General features: G+C 42.3%; 1 protein-coding gene across 1 annotated transcript in view; it reads right to left on the bottom strand.

The window, feature by feature from the left end:
• Nucleotides 1–2813: 2813 nt before the first annotated feature.
• rad54b (RAD54 homolog B) overlaps nucleotides 2814–13763 on the bottom strand; it is a 35433-nt gene continuing 24483 nt past the window's right edge. Inside the window, exons 8-16 of the mRNA XM_034174874.1 lie at nucleotides 13536–13622; nucleotides 13330–13450; nucleotides 13092–13231; nucleotides 12694–12984; nucleotides 12457–12620; nucleotides 4947–5208; nucleotides 3698–3764; nucleotides 3411–3608; nucleotides 2814–3295 (exon numbers count right to left, since the gene is read on the bottom strand). Of these exons, the coding sequence (XP_034030765.1) occupies nucleotides 3081–3295; nucleotides 3411–3608; nucleotides 3698–3764; nucleotides 4947–5208; nucleotides 12457–12620; nucleotides 12694–12984; nucleotides 13092–13231; nucleotides 13330–13450; nucleotides 13536–13622 (1545 nt within the window). The 3' untranslated portion in view covers nucleotides 2814–3080. The remainder of the gene's footprint in view (nucleotides 3296–3410; nucleotides 3609–3697; nucleotides 3765–4946; nucleotides 5209–12456; nucleotides 12621–12693; nucleotides 12985–13091; nucleotides 13232–13329; nucleotides 13451–13535; nucleotides 13623–13763) is intronic.

Raw genomic sequence — 13763 nt, 5'->3', positions numbered from 1 at the left:
TGCAGGTTTGAAGGTCCCAATGAGCACAATGGCCTCAATCATCCATAAATGGAAGAAGTTCTGATCCACCAGGACTCTTCCTAGAGTTGGCCGCCCATCTAAATGCAGCGATCGGGAGAGAAGGGCCTTAGTCAGGGAGGTCACCAAGAACCAGATGGTCACTCTGTCAGAGCTCCAGCATTCCTCTATGGAGAGAGGAGAACCTTCTAGAAGGACAACCATCATTGCAGAAATCCACCAATCAGGCCTGTATGGTAGTGGCCAGACGGAAGCCACTCCCTAGTAAAAGGCACATGGCAGCACACCTGGAGTTTGCCAAAAGGGACCTGAAGGTCTCTCAGACCATGAGAAACAAAATTCTGTCATCTGATGAGACAAAAAGGTAGATGCCCAAAGGTAGATGCACCAAGCTTGTGGCATATTCAAGAAGAGCTGAAGCTGTAATTGCTGCCAAAGGTAGTCAACAAAGTATTGAGCAGAGTGTGAATACTTATGTACACCTGATTTCTTAGTTTTATTTTTTAACAAATCTGCAAAAATTTCAAAAAACTTTTTTTGATGTCATTATGGGGTGTTGTGAGTAGAATTTTGAGGGGGAAAATGAATTTACTCAACTTTGTAATAAGGTTTTAACATAAAAAAAATGTGAAGTGGTTTGAATACTTCCCGTTGCACTGGAAACTGGTGATATAGCCAAAAAAAAAAAAAAAAAAGAGAGCCACACTAAATAGACTTACCTTTGCTTCTCCATGTAAAAGTGCATTTTTTCCCTTGTATTAAATGTCGTTCAAGATAACTTGGTCGTACATGTCAGACAACGCAAAATAATTCAATTCATTGTTGTACAACCCCAATTCCAATGAAGTTGGGACATTGTGTAAAATGTAAATAAAAACAGAGTACAATGATTTGCAAATCCTCTTCAACCTATATTTAATTGAATACACCACAAAGACAAGATATTTAATGTTCATACTGATAAACTTTATTGTTTTTGTGCAAATATTTGCTCATTTTGAAATGGATGCCTGCAACACGTTTCAAAAAAGCTGGGACAGTGGTATGTTTACCACTGTTTTACATCACCTTTCCTTCTAACAACACTCAATAAGTGTTTGGGAACTGAGGACATTAATTGTTGAAGCTTTGTAGGTGGAATTCTTTCCCATTCTTGCTTGATGTACAACTTCAGTTGTTCAACAGTCTGGGGTCCGTGGTCGTATTTTGCACTTCATAATGCGCCACACATTTTCAATGGGCGATAGGTCTGGACTGCAGGACTGGTACCTGCACTCTTTTACTACGAAGCCACAGTGTTGTAATGTGCAAAATGTGGCTTGGCATTGTCTTGCTGAAATAAGCAGAGACGTCCCTGAAAAAGACGTTGCTTGGATGGCAACATGTGTTGCTCCAAAACCTGGATGTACCTTTCAGCATTAATGGTGCCATCACAGATGTGTAAGTTGCCCATGCCATGGGCACTAACACACCCCATACCATCACAGATGCTGGCTTTTGAACTTTGCGTTGGTAACAATCTGGATGGTCTTTTTCCTCTTTTGTCCGGAAGACACGACGTCCATGATTTCCAAAAACAATTTGAAATGTGGACTCATCAGACCACAGCACACTTTTCCACTTTGCCTCTGTCCATTTCAAATGAGCTCGGGCCCAGAGAAGGCGGCAGCATTTCTGGATGTTGTTGATGTATGGATTTTACTTTGCATGGTAGAGTTTTAACTTGCACTTGTAGATGTAGCGACGAATTGTGTTAACTGACAATGATTTTCTGAAGTGTTCCTGAGCCCACATGGTAAAATCCTTTACACAATGATGTCGGTTTTAAATGCAGTGCCGCCTGAGGTATCGAAGGTCACAAGCATTAAATGTTGGTTTTCGGCCTTGCCGTTCTCCAGTTTCTCTGAATCTTCTGATTATATTATGGACTGTAGATGATGGAATCCCTCAATTTCTTGCAATTGAACATTGAGAAAAATTGGCGATCTTCGCCCCATCTTTGCTTGTGAATGGCTGAGCCTTTTGGGGATGCTCCTTTTATACCCAATCATGACACTCACCTGTTTCCAATTAGGTGTTCTTTGAGCATTCATCAACTTTAGTCTTTTGCTGCCCCGTCCCAACTTTTTTGAAACGTGTTGCAGGCATCCAATTCAAAATGAGCAAATATTTGCACAAAAACAAAAAAAGTCTAACAGTTTGAACATTAAATATCTCGTCTTTGTGGTGTATTCAGTTGAATGTAGGTTGAAGAGGATTTTCAAATCATTGTATTCTGTTTTTATTTACATTTTACACAACGTCCCAACTTCACTGGAATTGGGGTTGTATAGACATTTATTACATACCAACCATTTTTATGAAGCTTCAAGATATGTCAGAAAAACCCAAGTCCCCTCACTGGACATAAATAATACGAGGACAGTAAATTTCACACAGTGAAAGTTTCCTGGCAACTTTCTAAAGATCGAAGGACCATTGGTGTGCCTGAGAGGTCAGGGTCCGGGGTGATTCCTTAGAGTGGGAGAAATGGGTATGCGTGGAAACTAACAAAAAAAAAAAAAAAAAAGATTACCGTTAAATTGCTAAGATTCTCCCAAAACATAATTGTGGCAAGTGCATTTTCTTATTTTTTGAGTTTGCAAAAGGTGTTTCTGTGCTTTATGTTACATATTCATGATATTGTTTTGGTCATTAATAAGCTTTTGCCTTTGTTGCCGTTATCTCATTTTCTATTTAAGCATAAAAATAAAAAAATAATGTACACTGTTCATTTCATTTATTTAAAGGAAATATACAAAACTTACATTTCTTTTAGGAAACAAACTCCACAAAAAAAGTGGGATGAAGAGAAAAATCTCACTGCGATGTTTGAAACTGTTAGGAACTTTACTGATGTTGGCTAGAGACATGTGTTTGTGTGTTTAGTCAGATGTTGGTAACCAGGCTGCAGTCAAAGCCCAGAGTGCCTGAAAACAAACAAGCAGTAGAATTATGCGTGCCGTACATGAAGGTGCAGCGGATTTTGAAAGTTAGTCCACAGACCTCTGAATCGGTGTTGTTTAGTGAGCTGTGTGAGAGATGGTGGTCTGGAATGCAAAGGTGATGTGGTTTCGTGCATGATCGAGGTAGGGGTCTGAAAACGTGTGGGTGTCACCAGAGAAATGTCTCCACTGCATCAGCTCGGACATGCTGAGATGCTTCTGCACTGCCCCGCTTCTGTCACCCTGACGGCCGAGCTGACATGGCCTATCGACAGTCTGTTCTTCCACGACAGCTGAGAATGAAGTTAAAAGTGAACATGAGTCTCTCTTATTCACGTACTGCATGTATGTATGTATGTGTGTGTGTGTGTGTGTGTGGGGGGGGGGGGGGGGGGACTATACGTCTACCGTGGGCCGATCCATCCATGGCACAGGTGCAATCCAGCAAGTCATGAGTCAGACAGAGCGTGTCCCTCAGACTGAAGAGATCTCGCAGCTCATTGGTGGAGAAGCTGATGTGCTCCGCCCTTTTGCCCAGGTCAACCACTGACCCAGAAAGCCCCTGTTTGGACACTTGTCTCTGGAACATTCGCTCCTCAATGGTGCCTGAGATGAAACAACAAACAACGGTAAATCACTCTGATCCAGAGCGTGTTGAATTTTCTGGCTCACTGCGTGCGTTTGTGTGGTCTTGCCTGCAGTGAGGAGACGATAAATGTGCACAGACTTCATCTGGCCATCTCTCCATACTCGAGCCATGGCCTAGTCAAAAAACAGAAGGCAGCCACACTGCTGTGAAGAATGACATGTAGACACTGCCATCTACTGGACAATCAAGCGTGGCTCATGTGTGATAGATGTGATGCTTTTCAGACTAATAAATATGACAGTTCAAACCCTCATCTGCAGTTGACTATTGACAATATTCATCATCATTCACCTTTGCAACCTTTCTCCCTAGCGGAGTTGCACTTTAGACTGACCTGCTTGAAGTTTTCATTTAAATGGGTGACAGCATAGGTTTTAAAAGCAAAACCTCATTGGTTGATTGAAGACATTAACCAGTAATTGTGAACATTTTCTCAAACTCACAATTAGGAAACATTTATTTAACTGAATGCAAATGTGCAAGAATTGGCCTTCTGTTCCGCTGAATGGAGAAGTGTGTTCAATCTTTTGAGTGATAGTGTGTATGAGGTGTAATCAAATCAGTGTTCATAATTGTCCTACTAACAAATAGCAGTGGCTTTAGTGACCATCAGACGTAAGATTTGGAAATGACAGAAAAGGATGAGCTCATTTCAAGCTACATGCAATGTCAACAATGCACATTGACAGGAAAGAAGTCTTTTTTGGCTAAATTCATGCAAAATCCTTTCAGCAGGGTTGTGTGAACATACAACTGTGTTTTTTGAGTGTTGGGATCATCTTGCCTATAAGATTAGGTAGCACCAGCCAAGCCTTGCAGCCAGCTCACAGTATTGGTTTAGGTTGGGCACTTAAGGATGTTGGCCGCTCAGTCTGTTCTGCAGCTCCACATATGATGGAGTTGGAGATGTGTTAGAATGCTACTGCTGTAAAACAAAGTATCCAATTTCTCTTCTGATTTCATATTACGTTCACAGGCAAAACAAAACTGATTTTTGAGTGATCTTGTGAATAAAAGTTCACCAGATTTGAAAGATTTTGTTCTGATTTTACACCCTTTTAATCAGGTGAGATATAAGATGGTACCATTTATTGTTTTTGAGGGGATGAATTCAGCTCACTGCAATTTAGATGATATATGCTTTCCTAAATTCTGGAGAAAGTAAAACAGTGAGGTCAGCTACAGCGAAACAGCAAGACAATGACTGAAAGTCAGAGGCGACCAACATGTTTAGTTAGCTAAAACTGAGGTGTGCTCTGACACCTTCTATGCAATTGTATATGCATGCGTCTTACCTGAATGTCATTGGCAGGGTTCCAGTCAATGTCGTACAACACCAGGTGGCAAGCACCAATCAGGTTCAGCCCCACCCCACCTGCCTTGGAGCTCAGCAAAAAGATGAAGTTTTGAGAATAGGGGCTGTTGAAATTGTCAACTAGCCGCTGCCGCTGGCTGATGGGGGTCTGTCCGTCGAGTCGACAGAAAGTATAGCTCATGCTCACACACAGGTCCTGCAGCAAGTCCAGTGTCTGTGTATAGTTGGACACTACAACCACCCTACAGGGAACATATACAATCCTCATCAGAATTACTGTCATACCTGAATTTTACTTCCAGCACAGAATTTAAAAAGGCAATTTTTTTTTTAGTTTCAAAATATTTTCTAAAATGCTCAAAGTTATTGAACAACAAAACAAAATGGTTTCATATTTTGAAATTGAAAAAATACAGGAAGGATATATACACAGTAGTTACTGATACACATTAATGAATTTACTGTAAGTCACTCCTTTAACTGGCAGATTCTTTAGACTAGTCAGGGGATGAATACATGAACATTTCCAAGTCACTGAATAGGGCAGTGCAGTCTCGCTTGAACCCCTGCATGATATCGTGGGATTTGACCACTTCCGGGGACAGCCTCCCATTGCGCAACACAAATGCAGCATCACTTCTAACGGAAAATGGTGTACAGTTTCGTTTTTGGCTGCAATCACCAAAGCAGTCATGAAAAGTGCAGCTTTTTTTGGTTCCCAGTGGAGAAGGGAAGACAAAGCAAATGGGAGAGGTCATGTCAGTAAGTGTTAGCCTACACAACTAACCAGAGTAGCTGTGTTCTCTCACCTGCACAACCACCTCAACATGTTTGAGCTCCAGGTCATAAACAAACCGCAACACATCAGAATCAGAGTCACCTTTATTGTCATTGTAATTTGCATTACAATGAGATTTGAGTGCAACTCCCAAAAGGTGCTTTCCATGGTGCGAGTAATTTTTAGCCAATATAAAAGATAGTGAAATTTAACGGTAAATTATTCAGAGTATATGTACAACTAATATAAACATAAGGTAAAAACAAAATAAAATAAAATGTGGACCAAGTAAAATGTAAAACGAGAATTATATACAACTGTGGAATCATATTGCATGGGAATATTGCACATGGTTTACAGATATTGCACAAGAAAGTTGAAAGGTGCGGATTAGAGTGATTTGTTATTGTTCAGTGCAGTGATCGCTCTGGGGAGAAAGTTGTCCCTGAGTCTGTTTGCCCTAGTTTTGATTGACCTATACCATCGGCCGGAGGGTAGTAGGTCAAACAGGTGTTTGCTGGGGTGGGATGTGTCTTTGCTGATGCTGGCAGCTCTGCTGAGGTAGCGAGAGCTGGCAATGTCTTCCAGGCTGACAGAGAGCAACCAGTGATCCCCTGGGCCGTTTTGATCACCCTCTGCAGTGCTCTTCTGTCTACTACTGAGCACCCCCTGTACCATGCTGTGATGCAGTACGTCAGGATGCTTTCGATGGTGGCTCTGTAGAACAACACCAGCAGCTTCTCCTCCAGATTGTTTCTCCTGAGCACCCTCAGGAAGTGGAGTCGCTGCTGGGCTTTCTTCATCACCACTCTGGTGTTGGCAGTCCAGGAGAGGCTGTCAGAGAGCTGCACTCCCAGGAACCTGATGGAGCTGACCCTTTCCACACAGTCCCCTTGTATGTAGAGCGGGACTGGGTCAGCCCTGTTCTTCCTGAAGTCCAGGATTATTTCTTTTGTTTTTGTGGTGTTCAGCGGCAGGTTGTTAGCTGAACATCACGCTGATAGTCGATTGACCTCATCTCTGTAGTCAGTCTCATCCCCCCCTGAGATTAGCCCAATCATGGTGGTGTCATCCGCAAACTTTATGATGGTGTTTGTGGGATGGGTCGGAGAGCAGTCGTGCGTGTAAAGGGCGAACATGAGGGGGCTCAATACACAGCCTTGAGGGGAACTGGTGCTAAGTGTGATGGTGGAGGAAAGGTGGGGGCCAAGTTTCACGGACTGTGGGCGGTTTGTGAGGAAGTCCTTGATCCAGGCAGAGGGGGGTGGAGATGCCCAGATGTGTCAGTTTCTGGACCAGGATCTCCAGGATGATGTGGTTGAAGGCTGAGCTGAAGTCCAGGAAGGGCATCCTCACATAGCTCCCCTGGTGCTCCAGTTGGCTCGGTGCGGTGTGGAGAGCTGTGGTGATAGTGTCCTCTGTGGAGCGGTTTGCCCTGTACGCAAACTGGTGGGGGTCCAGAGGGGGAGGCAGACAGGCCCTGATGTGCTGAGAGACCAGTCTTTCAAAACACTTCATGACCACAGGTGTAAGTGCAACAGTCAATCAATCAATCAATCAATTTTTTTATATAGCGCCAAATCACAACAAACAGTTGCCCCAAGGCGCTTTATATTGTAAGGTAAGGCCATACAATAATTATGTAAAACCCCAACGGTCAAAATGACCCCCTGTGAGCAAGCACTTGGCTACAGTGGGAAGGAAAAACTCCCTTTTAACAGGAAGAAACCTCCAGCAGAACCAGGCTCAGGGAGGGGCAGTCTTCTGCTGGGACTGGTTGGGGCTGAGGGAGAGAACCAGGAAAAAGACATGCTGTGGAGGGGAGCAGAGATCAATCACTAATGATTAAATGCAGAGTGGTGCATACAGAGCAAAAAGAGAAAGAAACAATGCATCATGGGAACCCCCCAGCAGTCTACGTCTATAGCAGCATAACTAAGGGATGGTTCAGGGTCACCTGATCCAGCCCTAACTATAAGCTTTAGCAAAAAGGAAAGTTTTAAGCCTAATCTTAAAAGTAGAGAGGGTGTCTGTCTCCCTGATCTGAATTGGGAGCTGGTTCCACAGGAGAGGAGCCTGAAAGCTGAAGGCTCTGCCTCCCATTCTACTCTTACAAACCCTAGGAACTACAAGTAAGCCTGCAGTCTGAGAGCGAAGCGCTCTATTGGGGTGATATGGTACTACGAGGTCCCTAAGATAAGATGGGACCTGATTATTCAAAACCTTATAAGTAAGAAGAAGAATTTTAAATTCTATTCTAGAATTAACAGGAAGCCAATGAAGAGAGGCCAATATGGGTGAGATATGCTCTCTCCTTCTAGTCCCCGTCAGTACTCTAGCTGCAGCATTTTGAATTAACTGAAGGCTTTTTAGGGAACTTTTAGGACAACCTGATAATAATGAATTACAATAGTCCAGCCTAGAGGAAATAAATGCATGAATTAGTTTTTCAGCATCACTCTGAGACAAGACCTTTCTGATTTTAGAGATATTGCGTAAATGCAAAAAAGCAGTCCTACATATTTGTTTAATATGCGCTTTGAATGACATATCCTGATCAAAAATGACTCCAAGATTTCTCACAGTATTACTAGAGGTCAGGGTAATGCCATCCAGAGTAAGGATCTGGTTAGACACCATGTTTCTAAGATTTGTGGGGCCAAGTACAATAACTTCAGTTTTATCTGAGTTTAAAAGCAGGAAATTAGAGGTCATCCATGTCTTTATGTCTGTAAGACAATCCTGCAGTTTAGCTAATTGGTGTGTGTCCTCTGGCTTCATGGATAGATAAAGCTGGGTATCATCTGCGTAACAATGAAAATTTAAGCAATACCGTCTAATAATACTGCCTAAGGGAAGCATGTATAAAGTGAATAAAATTGGTCCTAGCACAGAACCTTGTGGAACTCCATAATTAACTTTAGTCTGTGAAGAAGATTCCCCATTTACATGAACAAATTGTAATCTATTAGACAAATATGATTCAAACCACCGCAACGCAGTGCCTTTAATACCTATGGCATGCTCTAATCTCTGTAATAAAATTTTATGGTCAACAGTATCAAAAGCAGCACTGAGGTCTAACAGAACAAGCACAGAGATGAGTCCACTGTCCGAGGCCATAAGAAGATCATTTGTAACCTTCACTAATGCTGTTTCTGTACTATGATGAATTCTAAAACCTGACTGAAACTCTTCAAATAGACCATTCCTCTGCAGATGATCAGTTAGCTGTTTTACAACTACCCTTTCAAGAATTTTTGAGAGAAAAGGAAGGTTGGAGATTGGCCTATAATTAGCTAAGATAGCTGGGTCAAGTGATGGCTTTTTAAGTAATGGTTTAATTACTGCCACCTTAAAAGCCTGTGGTACATAGCCAACTAACAAAGATAGATTGATCATATTTAAGATCGAAGCATTAAATAATGGTAGGGCTTCCTTGAGCAGCCTGGTAGGAAAGGGGTCTAATAAACATGTTGATGGTTTGGATGAAGTAACTAATGAAAATAACTCAGACAGAACAATCGGAGAGAAAGAGTCTAACCAAAAACCGGCATCACTGAAAGCAGCCAAAGATAACGATACGTCTTTGGGATGGTTATGTGTAATTTTTTTCTCTAATAGTTAAAATTTTGTTAGCAAAGAAAGTCATGAAGTCATTACTAGTTAAAGTTAATGGACTACTCAGCTCAATAGAGCTCTGACTCTTTGTCAGCCTGGCTACAGTGCTGAAAAGAAACCTGGGGTTGTTCTTATTTTCTTCAATTAGTGATGAGTAGAAAGATGTCCTAGCTTTACGGAGGGCTTTTTTTTATAGAGCAACAGACTCTTTTTCCAGGCTAAGTGAAGATCTTCTAAATTAGTGAGACGCCATTTCCTCTCCAACTTACGGGTTATCTGCTTTAAGCTACGAGTTTGTGAGTTATACCACGGAGTCAGGCACTTCTGATTTAAAGCTCTCTTTTTCAGAGGAGCTACAGCATCCAAAGTTGTCTTCAATGAGGATGTAAAACTATTGACGAGATACTCTATCTCACTTACAGAGTTTAGGTAGCTACTCTGCACTGTGTTGGTATATGGCATTAGAGAACATAAAGAAGGAATCATATCCTTAAACCTAGTTACAGCGCTTTCTGAAAGACTTCTAGTGTAATGAAACTTATTCCCCACTGCTGGGTAGTCCATCAGAGTAAATGTAAATGTTATTAAGAAATGATCAGACAGAAGGGAGTTTTCAGGGAATACTGTTAAGTCTTCTATTTCCATACCATAAGTCAGAACAAGATCTAAGATATGATTAAAGTGGTGGGTGGACTCATTTACTTTTTGAGCAAAGCCAATAGAGTCTAATAATAGATTAAATGCAGTGTTGAGGCTGTCATTCTCAGCATCTGTGTGGATGTTAAAATCGCCCACTATAATTATCTTATCTGAGCTAAGCACTAAGTCAGACAAAAGGTCTGAAAATTCACAGAGAAACTCACAGTAACGACCAGGTGGACGATAGATAACAAATAAAACTGGGTTTTGGGACTTCCAATTTGGATGGACAAGACTAAGAGTCAAGCTTTCAAATGAATTAAAGCTCTGTCTGGGTTTTTGATTAATTAATAAGCTGGAATGGAAGATTGCTGCTAATCCTCCACCCCGGCCTGTGCTACGAGCATTCTGACAGTTAGTGTGACTCGGGGGTGTTGACTCATTTAAACTAACATATTCATCCTGCTGTAACCAGGTTTCTGTAAGGCAGAATAAATCAATATGTTGATCAATTATTATATCATTTACCAACAGGGACTTAGAAGAGAGAGACCTAATGTTTAATAGACCACATTTAACTGTTTTAGTCTGTGGTGCAGTTGAAGGTGCTATATTATTTTTTCTTTTTGAATTTTTATGCTTAAATAGATTTTTGCTGGTTATTGGTAGTCTGGGAGCAGGCACCATCTCTACGGGGATGGGGTAATGAGGGGATGGCAGGGGGAGAGAAGCTGCAGAGAGGTGTGTAACACTACAACTCTGCTTCCTGGTCCCAACCCTGGATAGTCACGGTTTGGATGATTTAAGAAAATTGGCCAGATTTCTAGAAATGAGAGCTGCTCCATCCAAAGTGGGATGGATGCCGTCTCTCCTAACAAGACCAGGTTTTCCCCAGAAGCTTTGCCAATTATCTATGAAGGCCTGTAGTTATTTATGTTCTCCACTGCTGACTTCGTTGGGACTGGAATGATGGTGGAGGATTTGAGGCAGAGTGGAATGATGGCCTGCGATAGGGACAGGTTGAAGATGCAGGTGAAAACTCCAGCCAGTTGGTCAGCACACGCTTTGTGTACCTTTCCTTGTACACCATCAGGGCCAGCAGCCTTCCTGGGGTGCATCGCCTTCAGCACACGTCTCACTTCGTGTTCCTGAAGTGTTAGCGTGCTAGTGCTGGAGGGTGGTGGGTGTGGGGTTGCTGCTGGTCTGTCTGCTTCGAAGCGGGCAAAGAAGCGGTTCAGCTCCTCTGCCAGCGAGGCGTCAGACCTAGCATTTCCTGGGTTGCTGCTTCTGTAGTTGGCTATATAATTTATTCCCTGCCACATCCTTCTGGGGTTATTTGCAGCAAAGTGGTCCTCTACCTTTTTCTTGTAGGCAGCCTTGGCCTCTCTGATGCCTCTTTTCAGATCGGACCTGGCCGCGCTGTACAGGGCCCTGTCCCCTGAATTAAAGGCGGTGTTGCAGCTTTTTAATAGGGACTGGACTGCACTGTTCATCCAGGGCTTCTGGTTTGAAAAAACTCTGACCCTTTTGAGGACGGTGACAGTGTCAACACAGTTCTTAATGTAAGAGAGTACAGTGTCGGTGTACCCCTGCAGGTTGTGGCTGGAAAATGTCCACTTTCCACCATATCGTCACTTTTTCTTTGCATTTTTACTTTGTTTGCTGTGTAATTTGCCAAGAAACCCAGAAAAAGTGCCATGTTTCTGATGGGGACAGATGAGGGCTGTCCCCGGATGTAGGATTATTGCATCATATGCGTCATATTTTAACCCTTTAGCGCCCACCCTCAAATGAGACTGCGCCGCCCAATTATGTTCTTGGAGTTTATATGTTGTAAATCGATCATTCAGAAATACAAACATGTATGGCAAGTCTGTCTGGAGCAAACAGTCCTCAAAAACAGAGTGTCCGTGCAAGAAAAAAGCCAAGAGAGGGAAGTCACCAAGACGCGTATGATAATTCTGAAAGCATTATAGGCTTCTGTTTATCTGACTGGAGAAGCTGTGCATAGTGCAACATGTCTGTTGCATTACCAGTCATGCAGCTTCATGGTTGAGTGGAACAAATATGGATTTTCTTAAAAAGAATACTATAAATTATGGATACAGTTCATCAGAAGGCTCCTGGGAGACTTCACCTTAATCTGATCTGTTTTTCCCATATTTAAGTCCTTCTCTTCTCCTCTCCACCATGAAGCTATGACTGTTGACGCAACAGACAAAACCTGCACAATGATCCAGTTTCAGTTTTTGTTGTTGTTCAATGACACAGAACATTTTATTAATATTCTGATTATACAAAATTTGACCATTTGAAATTATTTCTGAACATATATATTTTTTTAAATGCTGGACTTACAATACAGTGTGGCAACAGTTCTCACGAGAACTGTATGCACTGATATATTTACAGAAACACAGTACACAGGGCCAAACTTTAAACACATATTAACCTGTCTGAAGAACTGAGTTGTCTGATGGCGACCAGTAAATCCGACAGCACCAGGAGTTTTCCGGAGTCAGCAGTGCTGAATCTACCTGACGAGTAGGATTCTGGGAAGAGATTTGCCAAGCCCTCATATAAAGTGCTCTCCACTGAACCATTGTCAGTTTTCTCCTGAAAGCATAACACACAGTCAGGACTTGGATGCAAAGTCAAAAGTAGTGTGCATGTGTGTATATATAATTGCCTTGACAGTTGAGTAGAGCAAGCCTGGGTGGTTACAGAGCTTTTTTAGTGCAGTAATGCAGACAAAGTGTGCGTGAGTTTGCATGGAGCCCTGTAGGCACGCTCTGAAGACTCGATGGCACAGGAGGTGCTTGTACAGGTTACACTGGAGAGTGGAGGGCTCACAGAACAAAGTCCAGTCGAGGCGTGGCGGCAGGTAGTGATTGATGATCTCTTGTGTCCGTCTCAGGATGAACATACCAGTCAAGCGGGAAAGCTCAGCTGCCCGCTCTTCTCCCAGAATTCTCTCTTCCTATTCACAGAGGTAGACCAAGTTTAATAACAGATGTGGGAGGCTGTATACAAGGGAATAATTTTTATATATAGATAGACAACCACAAATCACACAGGAAACTTTACTTCATGACAGGAAGGCTGTCTGGATCGCAGTATCGGCTCCTCATAAACTTTCCTATATGCAGTTGTTGACCCGAGAATCCCAGGGTTCACAAACTCTATAATAGCGTAGAACTCCTGCAGGTCATTCTGTACTGGAGTTCCTTTCAAAAACCAAGAAAATTTCAAATAAAGCATTTGCCAGACCTTGTAGTTGTAACTGTAAACTCATTTATCACCGTCTCGCAGCACATCACCGTACCTGTAAGTATGACTCTGCGATTACAGCTGAGGCTGCTGAGGGCAGAGGAAGTTTTGATGTTGCTGTTCTTTAGTCTGTGACCTTCATCACAAATCACTAGTCCAAACTCCATTTTCTGCACCTGAAAACACAAAATTTAATATCAGCTGATGGATGCATTTGCAACTCGCTGCACACAACTGATAGACGATTTTAAAACAGAATACCTGCTCCAAGCTGCGCAGCAGCATCTCATAGCTTATTACGAGAACACTGTGCAGAGGAGAAACCACAAACTGCTCTACCCTGTGGTCCTACAAACGCAATAAAAAAAATTCTTAATACAGGCCAGATTTCAGAACTGAGTAAATCAGCTATTTACAGAAATGGAAGCAACACAATGAAAATGACCTGGAATCACTCACCTGTCAAGTTTTTTTTAGTACAAAAACAGA

The sequence above is a fragment of the Thalassophryne amazonica genome, chromosome 7 (genome assembly GCF_902500255.1).
Source record: "Thalassophryne amazonica chromosome 7, fThaAma1.1, whole genome shotgun sequence".
In the NCBI taxonomy this organism is placed as follows: Eukaryota; Metazoa; Chordata; class Actinopteri; order Batrachoidiformes; family Batrachoididae; genus Thalassophryne; species Thalassophryne amazonica.
This window is presented reverse-complemented; position numbering and strand designations above follow the sequence as displayed.